Source organism: Diceros bicornis, chromosome 21 (assembly GCF_020826845.1).
Source record: "Diceros bicornis minor isolate mBicDic1 chromosome 21, mDicBic1.mat.cur, whole genome shotgun sequence".
In the NCBI taxonomy this organism is placed as follows: Eukaryota; Metazoa; Chordata; class Mammalia; order Perissodactyla; family Rhinocerotidae; genus Diceros; species Diceros bicornis.
Window position 1 is genome coordinate 17,076,289 of NC_080760.1, and position 27,196 is coordinate 17,103,484.

The 27,196-nt window shown below is 38.1% G+C and overlaps 1 protein-coding gene across 4 annotated transcripts in view; it reads right to left on the bottom strand.

The window, feature by feature from the left end:
* NIPAL2 (NIPA like domain containing 2) overlaps positions 1-27,196 on the bottom strand; it is a 70,209-nt gene that overhangs the window by 13,912 nt on the left and 29,101 nt on the right. For all 4 annotated transcript variants that reach the window (XM_058564693.1, XM_058564694.1, XM_058564695.1 and 1 more), the window contains 3 exons: positions 20,089-20,148; positions 12,850-12,971; positions 4,390-4,486 (listed from right to left, as the gene is read on the bottom strand). In XM_058564693.1, the coding sequence (XP_058420676.1) occupies positions 4,390-4,486; positions 12,850-12,971; positions 20,089-20,148 (279 nt within the window). The remainder of the gene's footprint in view (positions 1-4,389; positions 4,487-12,849; positions 12,972-20,088; positions 20,149-27,196) is intronic.

Consider the following 27,196-nt stretch of genomic DNA (forward strand, 5'->3'; position numbering starts at 1 on the left):
AAACAGCACAAATGAGTATAAAGTGAAGAGTGGCCTCTTTTTCTCATTTGTTGATGCAGTGAGAACATTTCTGGTAGTTCACCATCAGGGATGCTTCAGATTTTGGTCTAAGAGAAATACGTCTTTCCAATTTCATAGAAACAGAGAATATAATGGTGGTTGCGAGGGGCTGTGGGGAGGGGGAAATGGGGTGATGTAGGTCAAAGGTAAAAATTTTCAGTTATAAGAAGAATGAGTTCTGAGGATCTAATGTACAGCATGGTGAGTACAGTTAATAACACAGTATTGTATACTTGAAAGTTGCTGAAGATAGATCTTTAGCATTCTCACCACATAAACACAAAAAAGAGTTAACTATGTTAACTATATGAGGTCATGGATGTGTTAATCATCTTGAGCTTGGTAATCATTCTACAATGTACATGTATATCAAATCATCATGTTGTATACTTTAAATATATACAACTATATTTGTCAATTATTTCTCAATAAAGTTAAAATTTTAAAAAAGAAATATGTTTTTAAGACAGGTATCTCTCTATTCCTATTGTATTTCAAATTCTTTATTAGGAATGGATGTTAAACTTTAACACAACTTTTCAACATCTATTGAGATAATTACATGATATTTCCCTTGTGAGTCATTAACATGAACTATATTAATGGATTTCTTACAGAACTATCCTTTCATTCCTATAATTAACTAATTAGTTAGTTAATTAATTCAAATGTTTACTTTGTGCTCACTATGCTCAGTTCCAGGTAAAGTCTTTATAGGGTAACTAGAAAGACATAGTCTGTGTCCTCCAAGAACTAATCTGGCGATGCAGATGAGCTCATAACGATATATAAATATATAACTATTTTATATTTATAAAGTTTTTTACTTATAAACACAAATTATTATAAGTGCTATAAAGAAAAAGAACTGGTTTCATTAAGATCAGTTGGTCATAAAGTATGATTTGTTCTGGATTCTACTTGTTAATTTTTTATTTGGGATTTTTACATCAATCTTCAGTAGTGAAATTAGTTCATAGTATTCTTTTTTTTTTTTTTGGTGAGGAAGATCGGCCCTGAGCTAACATCTGCCAATCCTCCTCTTTTTTTTTTTTTTTTTTGCTGAGGAAGACTGGCCCTGGGCTAACATTCATGCCCATCTTCCTCCACTTTATATGGGACATCACCACAGCATGGCCTGCCAAGCGGTGCGTCGGTGCGCGCCCGGGATCCGAACCAGGGAACCCCAGGCTGCCGCAGTGGAGTGCATGCACTTAACCGCCTGTGCCACCGGGCCGGCCCCAGTTCATAGCAGTCTTTATTTGTGCTATTTGGGATCAGTATTTATAACGATTATGTAAAAAAAAAAAAAAAAAAAGTGAAAGCTTTCTTCTTACGTCCTCAAATAGTTGGAACATCAGAATAATCTGTTCCTTAAAGATTTAAAGGCATTACCTTCTAGGTTAAAAGCAAAAGAAAGTCTAGGCCTGTTTCTTTTTAGGATGTAGCTTTTTATCACCTCCTCTATTTCCCCCATAGTAATTTTCCATTAAAAAATAAGTGAGCTTTCATATTTATTTTCATTTTATGTATATATGTATTATTTCTAATTTTGGGTATTTGAGATTTTTTCTTTTTTTCTTATGGAGGATCTATTTTACTATCTTTTAAGAACTGATTCTTGGGTTTATTTATTTATTTTTCTGTTTTCTATTTCATTAATTTTTTCCTTTATCTTTATTAATTGATCCTTTTTGCTTGCCTCAGCTTTTAGTTTTTTTCCCTAACTTCTTGAGTTGAGTGCTTAATTGACTTCCATTTAAAGCAATGAATTTCCTTCTGAATACAGCATTAGTCATAAACTATAAATTTTTTTTTTTTTTTTGTGAGGAGATCAGCCCTGTGCTAACAATCCTCCTTTTTTTTTTTTTTTTTTTTGCTGAGGAAGACTGGCCCTGGGCTAACATCCATGCCCATCTTCCTCCACTTTATATGGGATGCCACCACAGCATGGCTTGCCAAGCAGTGCATCGGTGCGCGCCCGGGATCCGAACCGGTGAACCCCGGGCCGCCGCAGCGGAACGCGTGCGCTTAACCACTTCCGCCACTGGGCTGGCCCCTATAAATTTAATATTAAGTGTTTTCATAATAATTTTTAAAACTATATGCTACAATGAAATCTTGGTTTCTACTTTGGCCTAGCTGCAGCTTAAGAGTAGTGTTAACATTTCCAGGTGGGATAGTTTTACTGGTTTCTATTTTTGTTATTATTTTCTGTTTTTATTTCACTGTGATCTGAGAATGTGGTCTGTACTATTTCAACTTCCTGGAATTTATCAAGGATTTCTTTGTGGCCAATTATACAATTAACTTTTGTAAATGTTACAACGCAGCCTCTTGAAAAAAAGTGTATTCTCTGTTTTTAGGATTTAGAGGTCAATATTAGAGCTGCCAGATCAAAATTAAGTATTTGGTTCCTCTATCTTTACATATTTTTCTGTCTATTTATCTTCCACGAGCTGAGAGAAATCTCCTACTCCTGTTATATTTCTGTTAAAGCAGCTTTTGAAATAGCTGCTGCCAAGTCTCCCGAGCCTCCTTCCCCGGTGCCACCCGCTCCCAGCCCCCAGTCCTGCCAAGACTAGCAACTGAACACTAACAGGGCCTCGGGGATCTTTTGTTGCATTTAATGTTTCTGCCTTGATTTTAACTTAGAGAGTAATATCATGACCTTCTGCTTTCTTTTACTCTCAATCTAAGTTACCTTGTTTTAGATGAAATTTATGTATGAAGTCAAAATATTTCACAACCTGCATGGGCCAATCAGAAGGGTGCTATTTCTATAACTCCTACAGAGCTGAACCAGAGCAAACTGGCTGAATCCAATTTCAGAATCTTTTTCAAAATCAAGCTGGGAATTTTTCTGAGGACCAATTTGGGGATTTTTTTTTTTTTTTTCTTTTTTTGGTGAGGAATATGAGCCTCGAGGGAACCTCCATTGCCAATCCTCTTTTTCCTGAGGAAGATTGGCCCTGAGCTAACATCTGTGCCCATCTTCCTTGATTTTATATGTGGGATGCTGCCACAGCATGGTTTGATAAGCAGTGTGTAGGTCTGCGCCTGGGATCCAAACCTGTGAACCCCGGGCCGCTGAAGTGGAGCGCATGAACTTAACCACTATGCAACCAGGCCAGCCCCATGGAATTTTTCTTTTTTATTAGGTAAACTTACCCTATTTACATTTATGATCATAACTGATATATATAATATTAATTCTGTTATCTTCCTTTCCTATTTAAAATTTCCTTTATTTTCAATATTTTCCTATATAATGTACATTTTCTCTCTTAGTTTTTGCTTTTGTTCTCCCTATTTGGTAATTTGGAAGAAACAAATATAAAGTTCCTTTTCTGGTCTTTTGATCAACAGCATACCTGAATATGGTATAGAGTAAATTTGTTTCTATAAGTAACTATCACAAATACAAATCTTCCAATTCAAAGGAGAGAACTAGTTGATGAAACGAAAAAATGAAAACTCCAGCACCTCATTAACGTGGGGGCTGCAGCCTGCCCCAATGGTGTAAGTACCATCTACAAAGTCACAGCAAACAACCTACCATGTATGGGTCATCTCACTGGCAAAGAGGAGGCAAAGGAAGAATTATAAATAAATTTTCAAAAGGAGAATTTCTCAAATGATTAGTGAGATGTCCTACTGTTGATATATATGAGAGAGAGAGAGAGAGTGTGTGTGTGTGTGTGTGTGTGTGTGTGTGTGAGAGAGAGAGAGAGAGAGAGAGAGAGAGAGAGAGAGAGAAGGAGTGGGGAGGGAGGATAGATTTAAAAATACATAGTGGGCTTATTTAAGCATCGGTTTTCAAATCTTACAAGGTGCCTCTGCAAAAAAAAAGGGAAATGGGTAGGTAAACAATGAATGAAAGAAATGCTGTATTTAAGAAAATCATACTGCTTACATTTATGTTTCATATTAGCCATATTTTAAAGTTTTTAAAAAAATATAAATAGGATAGGTCTTGATAACTAATTCCTGATACAAACATTTCAATTGGGTTCATTCATTTGTTCCTCTTTTAATATTTTTCAATTATTTACTAAGAAAAGAAATCCTCAAATTGTCAGAGAGCAAATAAAATTACCAAGAAATAAAAATTCTTAATATATTTTAAAAGAATTAAACATATATCAATTGTAGCAATGGACATGCAAAATATAATTTGCATAATTGAGACTCAGTTTCTTTCTACAGATCAGAGTTGAAAAGTAGAAATAATGAGAAAGGAATGGAATGTTCAAGTATTTTCCTTCAAATCTCTCTTATGACTTAGCATGGCTCAATTAGAGGATTGAAAACAAAATATATCCTTACCTAGAAGTGCCACCAGGGTTAGCAGGATCACAATGTGTTTCATTCCTTTTCTTTTATGGAAATATAGGAGAATGCAGAAAATTAATATTTCTAAAATCTAGAAATGAAAAAGAGTACGATATAAATTATTCTATACAACATCTTCAGAATGCCACACTTCTCTTTTTGATTTTGCAGCAGTTCTCATATGAGAGTTGAGGGAGACTGAGTTCCTAAGGACAACCGTAAACATAGGGGAACAATAAGGAGCCTCAGCCATCCAGACCCAGAGCTCCAGCATCACCTATACGCCAGTGACACCCAAATCTAGATCTCCAGTCCTGGCCTCCCTGCAACTCCAGTCTCATTTACCCAACTGTCTACTGGAAGTTTCCACATAGGTGTTTAACAGCCATATGATGCTAATATGGGCAGCACTTAACTCCCGATTCCCTGCCTTCCCAACCTGTTCCTCCCGGGGCCTTCACTCCCTCAGCAAATAGCATCACCAACACCCTGTCGCACGAGCCGAAAACTCTTCTCTTTCCCTCTCTCACTGTCACCCTCTCTCTGACCACTGCAATAGCTTCTAATTCATGTTTGATTTTACTCTTGCCTCTCTACAATCCAGCCATTCAGCAGCCAGAGGAGTCATTTAAAAAACACAGTTTGGATTAAAATATTTCATTCATAGAGAACATATATGATATAAATATAAGGTATGTACAGTAATATGACAAGTATTCATGTGCCCTCTACCCAACCTGAGAAATAGAACCTCCCAATACCTTTGAAGTCTCTGTGTGCCCCTCCCCAACTGCACCCCCCTCCTCAGGAACCACTACACTGAACTTGGTGTTTACCATTCACTTGCTTTATAGTTCATCACATTTCTATGTATCCCCAAATGACACTCGGTTTATTTTTGCATATTTTGGACTTGATACAAATGGAATCATACTTGTTTTCACTTGCTTGCCTTTTTTCACTGTGTGTTATGTTTATGAGACTCATTCAGGATGATACACATGATATTTTATATATAAAAATATAAATTAGATCCAGTCATTCCTTTGTTTGAACCTCCTATGGTTTCCTAGCACATTAAGAATAAAATCCAAGCTCCCTCCTGGATTACAAAGCCTCAGCCGACTTCTTGGACCTCCTCTCAGACGGCTTACTCCTGGATGGTCCAACCTGTGCCAGCCACAAATGGCCTTTTTTTCTCCCAGTTCTTTGCACTCTTCAGATTGCTCCTGGCTTTGGGCCTTTGCACTAACCGTTCATGCTGTCTGGAACGTTCTTTCTCTGATCTTTGCACAATGGCTCCTTCTATTCACTCAGCTCTCAGCTTCAACATCATCTCCTCTGAGAGGTCGCCCTTGGTCACTCTGATCTAACAGAGCCCCCCACTCATCCTATCACACCCCCGACTTCAGGTGGCTCCTGCAGAGCGTTTTTCATCATCTGGCATATTTCTTGTTCATGTGTTTACGTTTCTGTCTGTCTCCCCTACTAGCACATCAGCTCTGAGAACAGGGACCTTATCCGTTCTGTTCGTCACTCTGTCTCCAATGCCTGGTGCACAGGCATTGGACCTAATGGGTAAATTACACCTCAGATATATTATGAACAACTTGCCAAAAAAACAGACCTAATATCTAATAAACTGACTGTTCAATAAATATTAATTGAATGAATGTCTACAATTTTCCTACCCTTAAGAACTCTAGTGTAATTTCGAGTTCTCAATTTTATTTGTTTTAACTTTTTTTCTTTTTTGAAGTCCTTAAGATAACCTGAAGCAAAACTATTATTTTTTTTCAGAGAGATGGTATTCCTGGACTGAAATCATAAATATGAATGTTTACCTTCCTGATGTCAGACAAGTAAAAATACCACTACTCATTTTTTTCTTAAAAATTATGAAAGTTAGGGACTTCGCTACTTTCAGGCCTGCATTTTACTTACGGAGCCCTCTCTAAATCAACATAAATCTCCACTGTTTCAATTCAAAGTTTTACCTGTTGGTTTGTTTTTTCCTTTAATTCTCTGTGGGCACAGAGAGCAGCAGGACCATATCTTCCTCATTTAAAAACCTTTTCATCTAATATGGAAGATTAACTCATCCCTTAGTCTTTTCTTTTTCTGTTAAATTAAACCAATTATTTTAACTTTTCATTATAGGACTTGCCAGGCCTTTAATTGAATCAAGTCATGCTACGAAAGCTATTAAACTCCGATCTCTTTGCCTTCCTGAAAGCTGCCATCAAAACACTGGGTGTCCCAACTCCTTGATAACTCATCAATTGTTAACAAAAATGTCCCCTTCGGCTTGGTATCTCCTCAGCCACAAGCTTTCATTTCTCACGTGATACAATTATAAACAACTCACAGCATTCGGGACCACTGTATTCATTGCTGGAGAGAAGAAAGCTCTTCCTCCATTAATGCACAGAGCATGTTAAATCTATTAGCATGCCGATTATTAATTTGGGGGGAGGGGTGAGGGTAGTTATCAGTTTTAAAAATCACATATGACAATTTTGCAAATTCTACTCTGTAACTTCAGATAAATAAAACATGAGTTCCTATTATTCATAGAATGACTGTAGTTGCCCCGGGGTTCTGTCTTGTGGCAAGTGGTCATGGAGCTCCGAGGAATAAAATATTCAAGCATCTTGAATTAATGTTAATTTTTTTCTAGTAACATTTTTTTCCCTCTCTGAAAATATCAATATTAAAGAAACTGTGATTTCTGCAGGTTCCTGTCACCCAGAAAGAGGCTGCTTTGCTGACTGCTCTCTCAGAGGTCACAAATAACAGCAGCACTTACTGCCTGCTCTCCACATGCTTTACTTGTACCAATTCATCGAATCCTCACAACACCCTTAGGAGGTAGGTGCTATTATTATCCCCATTTTACAGATGAGGAAACCAAGGCTCAGAGCAGTTAAGTGATGCAGCTCTGGTAGGCAGAATGATGGCTCCCCAAAGATGTCCGTGTCCTACTCTCGGGAAACTGTGCATATTTTACTTTACATGGCAAAGGGACTTTGCAGATGTGATTAAGACCATTGAGATGGGGAGATTATCCCGGATTATCCAAGTGAGCCCAATGTATTCACACAAGTCCTTAAAAGCAGAGAACCTTCCCAGCTGTGGTCAGAGAGAGATGTAACATGAGAAAGATCTGAGTCAAGGAATGCTGGCGGCCTCCAGGAGCTGGAAAAGGCAAGGAAACAGATTCTCCCCCAGAGGCACTCACAAGGAAGACAGTCTTGCCAATACCTTGATTTTAGTTCATTGAGACTCGTGTTTGACTTCTGACCTTCAAAACTGCAAGGTAATAAATGCGTGTTGTTTTAAGCCGCTAAGTTATGGAAGTAATATGAAACTAATTCAGGTTTTGGTACCTGAAGTCTTTCCAGAGGAACAGAATCTTGAGGATGAGTTTTCTGAACTGATTCTGGGTTTTCTGGATTGGTTCTCTAATCTAATTAGATTTAAAGGCACTCATCATCCTGTTTTCAGTGGTATAAAGAGTACTGGCAGTTCATGGGATGACGTGACAAAAGAGATACACAAAATTTCACCATCGGATGCCCCAGTTGCAGTACCAAAATCTGAGCCCACCTTCACCTCACTTCTCTCACCAAGTTCTGTCTTGAAAGTATAGCCTTCCTTGAAAGTGCATGGCTTCCTTGTCCAAAAGAGATGAGCTCTGCAAAGGTTCTCTCTAAAGCCAAGTCTGGACAAAGATTTGATCCTCGGTGGTCAGCTTTTATTAATTCTGCATAGAGAGGTGTGTAGTGAAATGCACTGGAGTGTGCACCCCAGAGTTGGACTGTCTGGTTTTGAATGCTGGTTCTGCTACTTAGTACTTACGTGACCTTGCACAAGTTCCTGAACCTGCCTACCTCAGTTTCCCCATCTGCCAAGGTACAGGGCTGTTGTGCAGATAAACCAAGGAATGTAGTTGGAGCGGGGCCCAGGGCTCAGACTGCTCAGCGAGCAGGCCGCTGCTACTGCAGACGTGCGCTAGTGCAGGCTGCAAGGGCTATTTGCATTCAGACGACATAGCAAATCAACCTCATGCAATAGATATTGAGGTCTGATAAAAACATCTAGTTTTCTCCCTTCAGGTTTTTAACACCTGGTGGTAGGTTCTGAAGCAGTTTTGCCAGAAAGGTTGACTTAATAATCGGCTTTGGGGTGTAGAATTACAGCAAACGACAGGCTTGGCCCCCGCTGCTGCTGATTTAATTTTTTGTCTGGCAGAGAGAAAATGAGCACCACGCAGATTATTTTGTGAAGGATTCTATGTTCACAACAGAGGTTTCAATTTGAATAGTGTGTTGGAAAATCTGGGTGGGCAAAACAGCCACAATCAAGCCTGCCAAGAACATGAAGTAACTGAGGCTTAGGGCTGCATTTCCTCACGTGGGTTCTGCAGCCCATGTTGATAGACGCTACTCAACAAAAGGTCCTTCAAGAAAAGGGCCCATGGTCAAATAAGCCCAGGGCATGCAGGATTAACAAAATTAAGTCAGTCTCTTTCCTAAAGGACTTCTAGCTTTTGACATAGCATGACAGAGATGATGAATTTCTCCAAGGGGGCCATGTTATGCAGCTTCTCTCCAAGCTAGCTGGACCTTGAAAACCCACTGGTTTTCAGCTTTTTGGCAAGCACCAGGTGGGACTACCCATCTGTGTGAATACAGGCTGGGAAACGCTGTTTTTGTGGGTGAGCAAAGGGCACTTCACAGGCTGGTAGACACCAGGCTTCTCAAATCCTCTTCCTGCCAAAAAGACTACCAGATCAGAGGATAGGCTCCTGGGCCTTGTAAGCCTTAAAGGTAAAACGGACAGCCATCTGGAACAGGTAAACACATGAGACAAGGAGAGGCCACTAGCCAGTCTGTATACAATTTTACAATCCCCTTTTGAGAAATATAAAACTTATTCAGACTTTAAAATATTTTTATTCATTTTATTAGTTATTTGATCAGTCCTGAAAGGCAATTCAGGTGCTGCATTTATACTTGGTGTAATATAAAAATAGATGAATGATACTTCAAAGAATAGTCTTAATTACTATAATTATGATCTTTGCAGTCATGGTTTGGGGAAAAAAGCACAGAATCTGCCACATCTAAGGATTAAATACTTAAATGTTTAACAGATTTAAACCAAACTTCAGCTCAAGATCTTAGTATATAATTGATAACTTCTAGAGTCTTTAGAGATGCAACATATAATGGATTAAATTCCAAACTAGGATAATATAGATCTATTCCCCTTAGAGTCTACTGACAATAGTATAATTCAAATGTGACTTTATTAAAGGTTTATTTTATGCTGTCTTATAAATATCTGGACTTTTTTACATTTTTGGTGGCATTTACTTTCAAATACTTTCATTATTTACAGGAATATAAGTCTCTCCAAGAACTTTAAAATTCCTGCTGCAGGAATTCTTCTCTATACCCCAGGTGTCTGATAATTTGAATGAATTAGTGAATAATGAATAAATGAATTTAAGAGTTGACTGTGGAAAATTGCATTTTGCAATTAATTTCAGAGTGTTTTTTTGTAGAAATATAAGGTTTAATAAAAAGTGGTTTTGCTCTTTTAAAATGTTTTTTTTCTGGTGTTAAAACAATATACGATACATCACCATCAAACAATGTTGTTTATTCCAGGAAATAAGTCTTGATGTATCTTTAATCTCCAAAGGATTCAACTCAGGCTATTAATTTTCTGGTCACAGACTATGTGATTCTTTTCTTACTGTGGGAAGAATTTGTTTTGCCTGTAGGCAAAGAATAATAATGGGTTGGTAGGACTTCAAGTCTAGACTATCATGAAATACTCAACAAGTCTTTCTAGTGCTTAGATTTGATTGATGAAAGCTGTGTAAGGACAGGGTATGGTGGACAAATAGGAAGACGTAATGGAGGAGGGGGGAGACACAAAGTATGACAGACTTGAGGAAGCCCAATCCTAAAGGTTGATGGAGGGCAGGGGTAAGGGGAGCCCTCCAAATGAGAGAGGAGGGCGTTTAGGGGAGAAGATATTGAGTTCAGTTTTTGAGATGTTATATTTGAGGAACCTATGGGACATCCAGGCAGGGATGAGTAATAAGTGGACAGATGAGAACATAGATCCAGAGCTCAGAAGAGGCCTGGGGAGAAGATATAGGTCTGGATTTGGAAGGCTTTCTAAAGGATGATGGTGGGGGTGGGCAATGAGATCACCCTAGAAAACCTTGGAAGAGAATGTGGCATGACTAGATAAGAGTGGCTAGGGGCCAGCCCGGTGGTGCAGCTGTTAAGTGTGTGCGCTCTGCTGAGGCGGCCTGGGGTTCGCCGGTTCGGATCCCGGGCGCGCACCGACACACCGCTTAGCAAGCCATGCTGTGGCGGCGTCCCACATAAAGTAGAGGAAGATGGGCATGGATGTTAGCCCAGGGCCAATCTTCCTCAACAAAAAGAGGAGGATTGGCAGATGTTAGCTCAGGGCTGATCTTGCTTACAAAAAAAAAAAAAATAAAAAGAGTGGCTGGCAGAAGAGAAGGAGGTGTCCACCAAGAGCCTGGCATGGACTAGTCAGAGAGGAAGAGGAGAAACACGGAAAACATAGTGAGGGGGCCAGGGAAAAGAGAGGTTCTGGGAGAAGATGATGGGCCATGAGTAAATGATGCTCAAGGTTCAAGAAGAATCAAGAACAAAAAAGCAATTCCTTTTGGCAATTCGTGGGGAGGGATCTACAACATTACAATGAATGAGGAGTGAATAGAAGCTGAGAAAGTGGAGAGGAATACATTTTTGGTGGTGAGGGGAAGGGAAACAGGATAGTTTATTACACAGTGTGGAGTGTATAAGGATTTTATTTTTATACAGAAAACCTAAGTATCTTCGTTGAGTAAGAGAAAGGAGTAGAGTGGGAGACCACAAAGAGAAAAGATCTGTAAACATTTGTGTTCTAGAGGTCAGAATTATGTATCAGAGATGGTAAGATATATAGAATTCTTGTCACATAGACCAGGAACCACCAGACAATAATGTAATACCATGCAGTTCCTGATGCAATATCCTGAGTTACACTTAGAGCAAAGTTCAACAATAAATGTGTCCCTGTAAATGCCAATGTCACACTTTTAAATAATAGGTGTATATAGTAGGATCATACTATTTTACCTGTTTTAATGGCAGAGGACTGGACCAAATAGCTTTTTGAGGTCACTTCTAATCCTAAAAATGTATTATTCTGTGTACTTTGATTCTTTTTATTGGATTCACAACTTTTTTACCAATCTAGTTCTTGGTTAAATGCTCATCTATACTATCCCAGTTTTCTTCTTACAACCTACCTTTCCTAGAATATTCTTATTCTCCAACCTAAACCAACTTCTGTTAACAAGTTACATACCAACCATTTCAGTCACATTCTCTCTTTATATCCACTAGATACAGCCACTGCATCAAATAAAAATATTCCAAATAGTGGCTTCAAATTTCTATATTAGCTCATTCCAGTCTTTTATTGTGTGTGTGAGGAAGATCGGCCCTCAGCTAACATCCGTTGCCCATCTTCCTCTGTTTGCTGAGGAAGATTGTCCCCGAGCTAACATCTGTGCCCATCTTCCTCTATTTTGTATGTGGGATGCCGCCATAGTGTGGCTGGATGAGCAGCGCGTAGGTCCGCGCTGCACCCACGAATCCCAGGCTGCCAAAGTGGAGCGTGTGAACTTAACCACCGGGCCAGCCCCCTCCAGTCTTTCTTTTACATGTCTCTCAGTGTTGTCCCACTGCTGTCTGCTTCATCCAGACAATCTGTGGCATTGTCTCAATGAGTACTTTTTTAGAAGAAAATATCTATCTTGAATAAAATTCAATGAAGTAAAATGTGTCTCCAGGTATTTCCCTTTGACCTAGGAAGAGGGTTTTTTTTTTTTTTTTTAAAGATTTTATTTATTTATTTTTTTCCCCCAAGGCCCCAGGAGATAGTTGTATGTCATAGCTGCACACCCTTCCAGTTGCTGTATGTGGGACGCGGCCTCAGCATGGCCGGAGAAGCGGTGCGCAGGTGTGGCCCGGGATCCGAACCCGGGCCGCCAGCAGCGGAGCGCGCGCACCCAACCGCTAAGCCACGGGGCTGGCCCAGTAGGGGTTTTTTTGAGTTTGTTTTTTCACTTTGAGTTATCTTAAAACATGTTGCTCTGGCATTTGCTGGATTAAATGTTGTGGAAATTGTTCCAGTGACAGGTCACCCCCAAGGACAGGATACCTGGGAAACTGAGGGTGCTTCTATTGCTGATTTAGTGTTTCAAATACATCAGTATTGGTCAAATATAGTTACATTTTAATGCGATATTAATGCCGAGAAGAAAAGATTACATTAGTTCTCTAACATCTGCATGTACTAGTGGTCTAGATAATATAGCTTCTGGGATAGTAAAATTTTTATAATTCTTACCACATAGACGAGGAACTGCCAGCCAACAAAGTAATACTGTACTGTTCTTGCGGAGAGAGCCTGAGTTATATTTGGAGCAAAGTTCACCAATAAATATGTTCCAGCAAACGCCAATGTCATACCTATAAAGTTGAAAAGATAAATCAAGTTGAAAAGGGACATTTAAGCCTTTTTGTTGATGCAAACATTACCTATAGACTCAGCATTACTTGTAAAAGTGCCGACAGTCTCTCTCTATTAAAATATGATTCATCAAACCATTCCTAGAGAGCATCATGCATTCATCTGACAGCATTCTCTTTAAAGGAAGATAAGGGCCAGGGAATGGATGGGGTAGGACATAAGTTCTGATTTTTCTCTCTTGTTCCACATGAATCTGGGCCTCTTCAGAGAAGCTTTCTCCAAAGATGGGGACGATCAGAACACACACATATGGAGACATGAAAACACATCCAAGCTGCCTCTCTGTTTCCATGTGGAACAGTAAGTGCATGATGGATCTAGATCCATCAAGATCTAAATGTAGATGGCAGAACCCAGAGAGTAGGGAGGTCCGTCACCTGATGATCTACTCTGCACTTACTCATCTTTGGAGCCTTTACACACACACACTTTGGTGATTTTTCACTTTAAAACTCTGGTAAATGAGCACCTTAATAATTGCCATTTATTGGAGTTCCTTTAGCAGAAATAAGGAAGGTGAACCCTGACTTTGCTGTAAGATTTATTTAACCCAGTTTAGAATCTAGAATCACAGGGGTAGCTTAGTAAAATATCACATAATAAACCTATATAAAGAATGTGTTACTCTCATCACTGTAACATTATTTAGAATCACGGAGGAGGGGAATGTGTGTCAGAGGAGCAGCCGAGGAGGAGGGGTAAAGGGAGCACTTGCTCTTCCAATAACACTGAAAACTGCCTGTTTATTAATAATTAGCAGCCCGAGAAAAACTGATATATGTAGCATTTTTCAGATAGCACGCTTGAAAACGTAATTCAACCTGTTTCATCACTGAGGTCAGCATTGTTGTGTATATAATTTACAACCAGCATGGACTCTAACAATTTGGTTTGTCTGTTGTCTAAAATCTCACAGTTGGAAGACACCAATTTCCTGTTCCTCTTAACCAAATGATTTCGAGTTTTGAACTCTAGTTTCTGAGAATAAACAGCATTTGATTTTTCACACAAGCTAGACAATAGCTATTCAAGGTATTGTAGAAGCTATAAAATAGGCTTCCGCTAATGTAACAATTTATTCTGTAACACTTTGTGAAGACAGAAATTACATACACAATTTTAAAAGCTATTTCTAATGAGAATTTTAAAAATGAAAAATAATATACATATTTAAGCACTATAATAAAAGGAAAATAATAAAAACTGTATATAAGAGGTTGGGCAAAATTACTGCAGCCCTATCCCTGCTTTGGGGAAAAAAAAAGTCTTATAAGGTAATAGTTCAATATTAGGTTCCTAGGAAAAAGGAACTTAAAAAAAAATTTTTTCTAAACTTGGTGTAGCAAAGTAAAATAAATGTATTGACTATAACTTAAAAGTCTCAGCGACTTCCAACTTTCTTTTGTGAAATCTAAATTTTTTATTTATATTGAGCTCCTCTGCCAGTTATTTATCTCATGTAACTGCATCTAGTGTCAATTAAATTTCTTTTTTTCAAATTTAGTTTCGAATGGGTAACGTGTATACAGTAAAAAAATTCAAAACACAGAAAAGTGATCAGTGGAAAGTTAATCTCTCTCATACCCTTACGGCCCACTAGTTCCCCTCCTCAAAGTTAACTACTGCCACTAGTTCTTGAGGCTTTCTTTTCTTTTTTTTTTTGTGAGGAAGATCAGCCCTGAGCTAACATCCGTGCCAACCCTCCTCTTTTTGCTGAGGAAGACTGGCTCTGAGCCAACATCTATTGCTAATCCTCCTCCTTTTTTTCCCCTTTTTCTCCCCAAAGCCCCAGTAGATAGTTGTATGTCATAGTTGCAACAGAAGTCAAGTCAAGCCAGATTCCAGAAGCTAGACAACAGGCAGTTAACACTAGCTGGCATCCAGCTGCAGAGTGGGGACAAAATTAAAGGAGATTTCAGGTTTTACTCAGGGTGGTCTGGGAAACCAGATATTAGTTGAGGAAGAACTGTGCAAGTAGATCTTGGAATCCAAGGCTTGCAGAGGTGAGGAACTCAGCAGGTTAGAAGTGCCAGTGAACGGAAGCATCAGAGGAGCCTGATTCTGGCTGTTTTCCCTTCAATCACTTTTATACTTTAGTCCACAAGTATCTATAGGAGACTTTTGCAACAGAATACCAGTAACCTCCTGAAACAAAGGCTGCATTTTCACAGCTGGATCCAGTTAAATGTCAGCCATTTCCCAAAGTATAAAATATTCCTCAAAACACTACTTCAAGATGATATAAATGGTCAAATATGTTTAGAAAATATTACAACCATATCCTCCTCTAGGAGATTCACAATGAACACCAACACATTGAGGATCTGAGAGGTCTTCCAGTAAAAGAACGATTTAAGTTTGTTTACTCACCTCTTTCCAAATAAATTTGACTTGAGACCTTTTTTGGTGGAGCACCTGTCTTATGAAACTGGTTCCAGGGAACACCAGTTTGGAGATGCTTTTCTAAAGGAACCTCAGGGCCAGGCAGAGACCCCAGGGACCACTGCCTGGAGGAGTCAATTCCTTCTATCCCCAGGGGGATGCTGCATCCAGCCTTAGGTTATGCTCTGTGTAGCTTCTGTGATACCCCTCGCTGAGACTACAACGTGAATGACAGCCCTGAGCTGTCCATTCATTGGCCCTGGTCCTTTATGTATACAAGAGGTGGGAGAGTGTAATCGTTAAGAAAATAGACTACCTAGGTTCCAATCCATAGTTTCACATCCTTCTAGTTGCTTTATGTGGGACGCCGCCTCAGCATGGCCGGACAAGCGGTGCGTCGGTGTGCGCCTGGGACCTGAACCTGGGCCGCCAGTAGCAGAGCGTGCACACTTAACTGTTTATTTGCCTGTCTCCCTTAAAAGACTATCAACTCCTTTTACTCTGAGATATGTCTCATTCTTCTAAGATCTCCAGTGGGTAGCTAGCACCTAGGACATAAATAAAATAGTGTTTGTGGGATATTAATAATATTATTATTATTATTATTATATTAATAATATTCAGCTAACCTGAATCCAACCGAGATTGCTTTTGGTTCTCCTGGTCCCTGCAATATGTCTCCTGATCAATGTAGATCCCGCTATGGCTTTTGTGGGATACCAGGAGTCACAGAATAAACTGGTCTCCTAAATACCAAGCCATTTGGGATGGCTTCCTCTCAGTACAATCTCTCCAGATTCCTCAGGCTCATGGCAGCTAAACCCTCAAGAGCACCAGACTGGGAAGTCTCAATAATGTAGTGAATCCAAAGAGTCCTGAACCTACCATCAGACAGTCTCCATTCTTGAGGCAGCTTAGAAACCAAAAAAAGCAGCTTAGAAACCAAAAAAGCCAATCTGTCCTCTCAGTCAGAAGTGATGGTTTGTTTGGCTAGATTAGTATGCTAGATACGGGCGCCAAACCAAGCTGACCTCTAGTGTGGGAGAAGGAAGGAAGGAGATGGTCTTCATCTCACTATTAATCTCTTGACATTCTATCTGGGGAAACCATTTATGGGTGACTTGAAGTAATCAAGTTACTGGTCTCTGGAGAGTGCTGATAAATTGACTGTAATTTTTATTTTTATGATGACACTATCTGGACTTAAATCAGCTAGGATCTCACAGACTATTAGATTCAGTACTTTTGATGACTAAGAGAGAAGTGAGGGGAAAATACTATAGTTTTTGGCTGATTGAAGGGAAGAAAAATCTAGTGCTTTTTTAAGGGAAAAATAATCATTAAAATAATTTAAAGTTATTAATCCACTAAGAATCAGAGCACAGTCCAAAGCCTGTCATTGAATTAATAATAGTTGGCAATTCCTCTCAGACAGTTTTTGTGAGGTCATTTTTTGAGGCTAGTGGTGAAAAGCTTCATAGCCACAGAGCAACATTTGGCAATCAATTAGTTCAGCTTGTTTCCACATGGCCCAAAAATCTTCATTTGTTCCATCATGAAAAACAAACTTGCATTTGCATGAAGCAGGGGAAAATAAATGATCTTCTTTTGCACATTTTGACAATTTAATTTTTAGCATGCTTATATGTTAATATTTTTAAAAAACACCACCAGCTACTCTTTTGCTTGTTTGGTTTTAGTCCTTGTAAAAAAAAAATGCATTTTTAGCTTTTAACGAAAAGAGCCAAATTTTCTCAAGGCAATAGCAATACAGCCCAAAGAAAATACACGTGACTTAACACATTACTGAGTAAGGCTGGAGAAAAGTCCTTCCCTAAGTATGAAGTGGGTTATTACATCTCAGATCATGATAATCTTATAATATTGCTGTCAGAGGCATGGGTATGGAATAGGTAACTAAATTCTTTCTCATTCCTATGGCACTAGACTAAAGTCAAGAATTGATCACTTTTAACTACAGTATGAAACAAATGTGACATGTATTACATAGCCCTACTCAAAAAGCATTAAGTCAGGAAGGCAAAAAACCCAACCAGAGTTGTGGGAAATGTTACCTGGATTACTAAAGTTTGCAAAAATATCCTAAGTAACTTTGCAAAGGTCACACAACTCTCTGACACTAGAAACTCATCGTCAACCACTACACTACAGTTATGTCAGGCTGCCATTATTAGATTACTGGTCTACCACTTACTAGTTATACGACCTCGGGCAAGTTATTTAACCTCTCTGAGTATCTGTTCTTTAAATGGGTTGTTCCTACATTTAAATGAGATAATGCACACAAAATACTTATAGTACCTGGAAAGAGTAAATATTTAATAAGTGTTAGCTGTTATTAAAATAAGAGAAATTAGCAAAGAATTAGTAGAAGTTTATTTTGTTTTTTTGGTATGTGTGTATGTGCGTGTGTTTCCTATTTCTTATGTCATGTGTTTAGTAACACTTAACCTCTCGGGAATGAAGTTGATCACAGAAACAATGATAATTATATTAACAGGGCTTTACATTTCTCAAAATGCTTATATGAATTATCCAATGTGATCCTTAAAGCAGTCTTCTATTCGTTAGCAAACTGAGGCTTAGAGAAGTTAAGTAATATTATGTTGGCCACACAATTGATAGCAGAAGTTGAATCCAGATTTGAACCCACAAGAGTGAGTTTAATTTATATCCTTTAATGTTGAGCCAGTTTATTGCATTTAGTAATGTTTAGTTGATCTTGGGTTTTCTAAGTATATAATCAAATCATCTGCACATATTGATATTTCTATTTCTTCCCTTTCCATAGCTATGACCTTCATTTACTTTTTTCCTAATCCTATTGACAACAGTTGTAGTACAGTATTAAATAGAAACTTACCTTACCTTTTTGCACCTCTGTTAACACCTCTTGTGTTATTCCCTCTATATGTCCTCCTCCAAATGCTTGGATGTGACCCATGCCTGTCTCATCCAGCCATCAGAACTGATTCCAATGTCACCTCTGCTGTAAACAGTTTTGTCTGAGCTTCCCAGCCAGAGTATCTCTCTCGATTCTAAACCAGTGGTTCTCAACTGGGAGTGATTTTACCACCCCCCCGCCAGGGGATATTTGGCAATGTTTGAAGTCATTTTTGGTTGTCATAACTGGCACAGAGGGTGCTACTGGCATCTAATGGGTAAAGACCAGGAGGGATGCTGCTAAGCACCCTACAAAGCACAGGACAGCCACCACAATGAAGAATTATCCACCCTAAAACATCAGTAGTGCTGAGGCTGAGAAACTCTATTCTAAACTAAAGGCTCAAGGTATTACAATACATATTATTTTCTGCTTTGAAAAAATTATTTATGTATATCTGTTATCATCCAATATATTATTTGAGGGCAGGAATTCTATCTTAATAATCTTTTATCACTAATGTTCCTAATAATAAGCAAGTCTCTCTTTATATCCACCTGTATTGTCTCATTAGATACCTTAGATTAATTTAAGGGTTAATCAACCATTAACTACAAAAGATGACATATGTTAGATAAAAACGATTTCAACTTTCTTTAAGACATTTAACAAATGAGAAAAATAGTGTAGGACCTAATTTTTTTAATTTATAAAACTCAGGTATTGCTCATTCTTATTTCTAATTCCATACAACTTCCCCCAAATGATTCCATAAGCCATAATACATAAAAAGAGAGTATAGAAAATTAATATATTTGAAAAGATACAATTTACATACGAATGCATTTGGAAAAACATTTTAACCATGAAAAATTTGACAATATTAACTAAAAACTCTACTAGCAGAATCAAACCAAGGAGGAAAAAGAAAAAGTGAAAACACTTTCAAGACACTAGGCTCATGGGAAACACGATCAGGGAAAACAAATGCTCAACATAATGAGCACGGGTGTCACATTTAAAGCTCAAATTAAAAAAAGAAAAAAATGATCTTCTCGGAAGCAAGTAGACATTGCTTCATTTAAAGTGCCTAAAGTATTGTGTTCATTATCATATAGCAGCAGCAAACAGACAGGATTTTATCAAGGAAGAAAATATGAATCTCTGTAATTCTTCTTACCAATATTTCTAATAAGAGGTAGAAGATACAATCAATAAATAATGGCTTTGCTATATAATAGAAATCTTTCTTACAGCCAGGAAGACTACTGCTATTTTCCACTAATAGCTGTATTTCTAAATAAAATTTTGAAATCAACGTCCTATGTTACTTTTGGAAAGAGCTAAATACAAATTAGGTAGTTAATTGGTACAGCTAGTTATTGTATGTGGTTTTCATTTTTAGGCAGTACTTTCATGCAACAATCTAACAAATACATCCTTTGAAGTGGAATACTCTATTAGGTAACACAGATGTTTCCTTGAATTTTATTATACTCATAAAAATTTCATAATATTCATAATAATAATACTGTAAGATAATAATTTACCGTGGCTAATGGCATTGGCAGTGGACACAATTAAAATGGAAGTATTTCACATGAAAGAGCAGATGGCAGCTCCAAGACAGAATAACGTTCACCTCTAAATGAGATTCTATCTATTTCAGTAATTTCTTCACAGTTTTTAAAGCACATTTTTTTATGGATAGTATTATTTATTTCCTGACAAAGCAGTGCTATAATTACATGAATTAAATAAGTACTTACCTAGTAAATCTGAGGCTCTCAAATTTTCTTTCAGAAACAAAACAGAAATAATGGCACTACCTAGAAAGAAAATGGCCATTAGCGGTGTTTCCAATATAAAAACATATATTATGCAATGCCATTTGAAAGGAGTTAAACAGTTTGTGTCTTATGCCTGACTAGCTGTGTCCTAGTCAGGGATACCCAGCAGCTGTGGCTGCAAAAATAACTTTTTCTCCCTCATGGTTGAGGATACATGGAAATTGGCCAGGTTTATAATGGCCCTGGGACAGTGACTGGGATAGTGCTCAGTATACAGTGAAGGCTAAATAAAAGTTAACTAAATGAATAAATGAATGAATGGAAAAAAAGAAAAAAAAGGAAAGGAGAAAGGTAGGAAGAGCAGGAAGGGATACAAAGGCAGAAAGAGATAGAAGGGAAGGAAAGAAGAAAAGAAAAGATGGAAAGAAGGAAGTCGGAACTTGAAATCTATCCCAAACTGGAACTCATTATTTCCCATCATCTCTCCTGTAATCCCTATTCCAATGACGCCTCTAGGGAGTACCAGAATCCTAGGACTCCTCCTAGCCTCCCCCCTCACTACACATCCAACAGGCACTGGGTCTGTTAAGTCTGAATTTCACTCTCTCTCAACCCACTCCCTCCTTCATTCCGTCGTCACTGCCCCAGCTCAGGCCAGCTTCCCCTCAGGCTTCGACCATTATAGCTTCCTCTGGCTTCCTATTTCACTCCCCCTTCCCCATACCACCACCAGAGTAATCTTTCTAAAATGCAAATCTAATGTAAATCCACAGCTTTAAAACCTCTTAATGACTTCTTGTCTACAGGAGAAAGGCCAAACTACAGAGCATGACACTCAAAGACAGTCATGATTTTGTTCCTGCCACTTTGCCAATTTATTCTTGATCTCTTTTATATTGCATGCCCACCCTTACCAAAAAAATCATAACTCCGAGAACCACTATTGAGTTTCATGCTAGAGGATTTTTTATACGTGCTTTTCCTTCTACAACTCTGCCTCCATCCTCATGACCAACTCCAGACTCAGGCATCACCTGTGGATTCCCCCAGGCCAAGTTGATCACTCCACCCTTATATGTGATTACCTCTTGTAATATAGCTTTTTCATTACACCTGAGGTTTATTTGCCTGTCTCCCTTAAACGACTATCAATTCCTTTTACTCTGAGATATGTCTTATTCTTCTAAGATCTCCAGTGGGTAGCTACTACCTAGGACACAAATAAAATAGTGTTTGTGGGATCTCTGCCCCACATTTGCCGACCTTTCTGACGTTTAAGACCCTCTTTCCCACTACTGAGGCTACTGAACTCGCAACCTCATGAGCCATGGCCTGCTGCTACGGCCTCTGGTACGTGGGGTAAGTTGAATCTCTCCAAGTTGCTCCTCTTATGGAGGAGCCATTCCTCTATGTGTAGAGGCATGGGAAAATCCAAACTTGCAACAATACAAAAAATATATATAACATAATTTGTATTTTAAATTTTTACCAATAATTGTTAGCTGAGTTTTTGTTTGTTTTTTATTTTTTCTTTTATTTATTTATTTTTTTTGTGAGGAAGATCAGCCCTGAGCTAACATCTGTGCTAATCCTCCTCTTTTTGCTGAGGAAGACCGGCTCTGAGCTAACATCTATCACCAATCCTCCTCCTTTTTTTTTTGCCCCAAAGCCCCAGTAGATGGTTGTATGTCATAGTTGCACATCCTTCTAGTTGCTGTATGTGGGACACGGCCTCAGCATGGCCGGAGAAGTGGTGCGTCAGTGTGCACCCAGGATCCGAACCCAGGCCGCCAGTAGTGGAGCACGTGCACTTAACTGCTAAGCCACGGGGCCAGCCCTAAGTTTGTTTTTTAAAGTAAAAATACAGGAAAGAAAAATCATCAAAATAATCTCATCATCTAGAGAAAATCTCAGTTAATATGTTAGTGTTTATTTCCCTTTGAGATTAAACTATAATGCAAAATTTCTTTTCTCAGTTTCCTTACTTACTATATTACAAACGATTTGCCATGTCATTAAAAATTCTTCATAGATATAATTTTAATGAGTCCATATAATAATCCATTAAATCAGTTAAATTAGAATATAACTATATCTAGTGTTCTGGCAATTGATTTAAAACAATATAACAAATCCACACCAGAAATCCTCATTCAAGATAAGATGGGATCCTCATATGTTTTCTCCAACTTTTTCTCAACCTAGCTCTCTCTCATTCAAGTTGAGCTATATCCTTGCAAACTTTTCCTGGGCAGGTTATTTATAGGAATGGAGGTTTCACATGGAATAAAAGGACCATGAGAAATGTCCACCAAGCATGAATTTAACTGTGTAGTGTGGCTTTAAAACATTAAAGAAATATTTTCTGTAGATAAAATAAAGTATAGATATGTAGCCCATTACATTAATAGTTGAGTTTGGGACAGGCGTAAAAATGTACAAAAATTTTCTATTTCAGATTTGGACCAAAATAATTCAGGGAAGCGAATTGCAAGTGTAGAGCATTAGAAAAGGTATAAAAACCAAGACCCCACTCCCACCCTCATCACTGACTTCCTGTGTAATTAGGTAAGGAATGTTTCCAAGCAGAGGGAGATAGATTGGCAATAAAAATAGGCGAAGTTTCCCTGTGCTAACACATACCAAATGCATTCCATTACAACGATCCTTGAGATGACTGTGTCACAGCAAAGGATTCCAGTAAGAGAGGAGACACTGCTTACATGGAATGAGGGAAATTTTAGAGCTAGTAGAAGACATAAAGATAATCTACTCCAAGTCCTAACTTTATATTTGGGAAACTGAGGTCCAAAAAGGTTGTTTGTCTACTCATTGATCTGTTCATCTAACAAACATTTATTTTACAGCAGCGTTGTAACCAGCACCCATATTGCCTTGTTCCAGTCCGGAGCTATTTTTAGTGCACTATACTCCATTATCTCCTTTGAAATCAGAAAGGCATCATTTTCCTTCTCTTCTTGTTGCTAAGCCACAGTTTCATAAATAATTTCACTTTCAGAAGGAAGAAGGAAAAATGTTACGTAGGAGATAATTTCATTGCTAAAAGCAAAAAGGATACGATTGGTAACACTAAGCTTGAAATATACTATATGCATCAAATTATATCAATTGCTATAAAATAGTTATCAGAGTTTTATGAAACATAAATATGCTTTTATTTTCTGAGAGAATTTACATGTCTAATGTACTTTCATACTCACTTTTTTTTTGTTTTAAGGGAACATGAGATTTTCTACAAAATTTTTAGATAATAGAATATTTTTAGTTTTATTTATCTAGCAAAATAATAAAAAAGAACACATTTACTGGAAACTCATTTATCTTACAAAACATGGTTAAAAGGAGAGCTGTGCAGAGCAAAAAGACAATATCTGAGCAACAGCTAATAACATGACTTCTAAGTAGAGTAGTAAATTTTTAAAATGAGAAAAAAATAAATAAACTGAAGTGCTCCCATAATATATGTGCAATCAGAGATCTGTCAAACCCAACACTGTCTAGTTGTTGCTATAACAACGACCATTGTCTAATGAACATTTAGAAACGGGAGAAAAGTATTAAATTTATTCAAAAATAGAAAGAGCATTTCAAGATCAATAGTTTAAAAAGCATTAAAACAGAACACACTTGTAAATTGAACAGATTTGTACTAGGTATGATTAAACTGTAGTTACTAATGAGCATTTACTTCAGCACTCACAGTTTTGTGTACATTTTTGACTTGAGGCGTATTTGGACAGAGGTTCATGAATCCTTTTCCATTCTGGCCTTCATAGGACATGGGTCTACACAGAGGTGCTCCCAGGCACTGGTCTATACAGAGAGTGCTCCCAGACACAACTCTACAGAGAGGGCTCACAGACATGGGTCTACACGGAGTGCCTGTGGACACTGGTCTTAAGTTCATTACACAGCGTCACACAGAGAGTGTAGAGGCAGACACCAGACCACAATGACCATAATGCATTAAGGAAAAAAAGGTGAAAGGTAGCATACGAAAGATAATATACCAAAATTCAAACAGTGGTTATGTAGGAGTCATAAATAAATTAAAAAAAAGATAGCAAGAATACTATCCATAAGGGGAAAGGACAAAAAAAGCTGCTTCTGGCATTTTCTCTGGTGCAAAATAGTGCTCCCATGGGGAGTTCATTAACGTACTCACTTGGCCTTGAAGTTCCAATGCTTTATGGTCAGGAAGAATCTCAGCAATAATTATAATGTACTGACTCCTATCGGTGAGTCATCTATTCTCTTTCCCTCCGTTAAGTGTCACTCAGGTTACCGATCAGAATGGAGATGCTTTCTGGTCAAGGTTGACATAAGGAAACTTACACATGGGCATCCTGATTCGGATTTCCAGATGAAAATAGATAAAGATCAAGCAAGATTCTGGTGGTTTCAGCTGAAGGAAGTCTAGATGTGGGGGAGGGTGCCAGTCCCAGGGGTAGGTATGTGATGTGGTGTTGAGCTTCCTAATGCTCCCTGATTTACTTAGGAATAAACCTCAAGTTTGCTCTTCACTCGCCTCCTCTCTGACATAACCTAGACTTGGTCCAAGACTTGGCTGTTATCATGCAAGAGTTACTTAGCTTAATGTGGTCAATAGCTGATACTCTAAGATCCATAGCAGGCCACAAATGAGAGAAAAGAACAACTATAAGTTAAGCTGGTGCATGCGACTTCAGTTGGGTTGTACAAACCTGATTTGGATTTTCTTCTGTAATAGCTACCAATGGCAATTAGTGAACCAGAAGTTAAGCATCAACTTTCTACATGTTAGCAATTAAACTCAAGGGTGGATTTTTACATGACCATTTAGATTTTTGTGTCTGTAGAATAATAGGTAAATTGGCATCCCCTTTTTCAATTTGCAACATTAAGATATATGTGTGCTTTTTACTTAAATTCTCTTTCCCCCAAAATAATAACTTTTTATTAAAAGTTTAATAGCACAGAAGAGAATTCAATAACTATTTAAATGTGTTATGGAATGTCTTTTTAAAAATAATTTTGTTCACATTTATTTACCTCTCCCATTTTTTACCCCTTTATGATCATTTTTTAAAATACAAATTTAACCCAAAGCTAAAAATGTCAATTACACTTTATTTAAATGTGATTATGGATATAATATTCTTATCAGATTCATTTGGAAAGAAAAAAACCTTTGGTCCACAAGTCACAAACTCAAATGCCTACAGGGGCCAGTTAGGTAATCCTCTAAAAAAGGAAAAAAGAGGAAAATCCTGTAAAAAGGAAAAACCCCAGAGGTGAGCTGGGACAATGAGGGGTGGTGGGCTGTGGTGATGAGGGTGGTGGGCTATAGCGGTGAGGGGTAGTGGGGTCACGGTGACCCGGAGTACACCAGATCGGCGAAAGGCAGCAGCCAGAACCCAGCCCTAGCCAACTGCAAGTCCAGTGCTACCAAATCTGATTCTTTAAGACAAAGTCCAGTTTTGTGTGTGTGGTCCAATTTTTAAACATGGGAAATTAATTCATATTCTTTAAAAGCATTGTTTGAGCCAAAGAAAACACAGCAGTGGCTAGATCTGGTGTGCAGGCCAGAGCATGTGAACTCTGACCTAGTCCGCAAATGAAAATTTCATCAATTTTCATTTCCTGCACATTCAATTTATCGTTTAACCTCTATGATCTGAAGGGAAACCACGGTGTATGTTTATAATATCGGAAAGTAGAAGACAAAGTAGTAAAGAAAACTCTTTTATAAAAAAATAACCCATGACATGAAAAGAACATATTTATATAATAATGCTACAGATCCTCACATATAAATAAATAGCTTGTGGCTTCTGACCACTTATAATGGCAACTTTATCGTACTGCTGAAAGCGAACCACAAAAGCACTTGCATGTCAGTCAGAATCAAGCTTCAAACATGGGGACACACTGAGCGTGCTCACAGCCTCAAGCAACTCTAAAGGTATTGAGGTACCTACTGCTCCATAATCATCACTCCCTGTTAGCTGTAGAATTCTGGGGAAAATGTATGTCAATTACAATGGATTCCATGGAGGTAGGATTTGAAGATCTGAGGATGTGACAATTTGAAAAATGTCTCTATAAGGAGAGAAAAGTTGTCCTACCATCCACATTGGCAGGGATAAGTGTTGAGTAATTCATCTCAAATTTAAAAAATTGCTATTGTCATTTACTGAAGATAATGAAGAAACTGTTCATAATTTGCATAATTTCAAATGAGGAAATTTACCAGGATTAAGAACAATAATCCTTTCCTACATTTTTCTTGACACACATTAGTGATTAAACTTGAAAAGACTACAACAAGTAAAAATGCTATCACAGACAAGATTAATTCCATATTATAAATTTAATAGTGCATTACTTCATCATTAGCAATTTCTTTAGAACTACTTTGTGGTGTTCTTGAAAAATAAGGATGAGTGGAAAAGATGGTTCAAGTCAAGTTTTTAGGTTTTAAGAATGCTTTCAGCTGCGAGTGCTTGAGCAGACATAAAACGAGAACTTCAGAGTTTTATCCACACATTTTAATTTAGGCCGGTTCTGGGACAGATGTACTAAAGCAGACGACCCAGCAAGCCACTGAGAAAAGGGGTATTTCCTGCAATTTCCAACGTTAAAATAAGTGTCCATGTGTAGTGTCACTCTCACAGGCAGCCCATGAGGTTTTAGAGTTCCAGTGACTTCATCCAGGCTGGCACCAGGCATAGGGCTCTAAAGGACTGAGAGAATTTGCAGCAGCTAAGTCTGTGTAACTCTACAGGTCACTCACTCATTCGTCTGTTTATGTTTCCTTTCATTTGTTTCTAATAAAAATCTTGGAGACCAAAGTTTCTGTTTGAGATGACTCCTCTGGAATTCCAAAAGGCCTCACCAGGCCTTTCTGGCCATGCTATGACCATCATCTAATGGATTACAGACACATTTCATCTTACAGCTTTGTAATAGCATGACAGAAATACACGAAACAACATATATTCCACATCACGAATTTCAATTTGAGCAAAGGCTGGCATGTTAGGAAAAATTAGAGATGGAAAAGACTTATCAGTCATACGTCTTA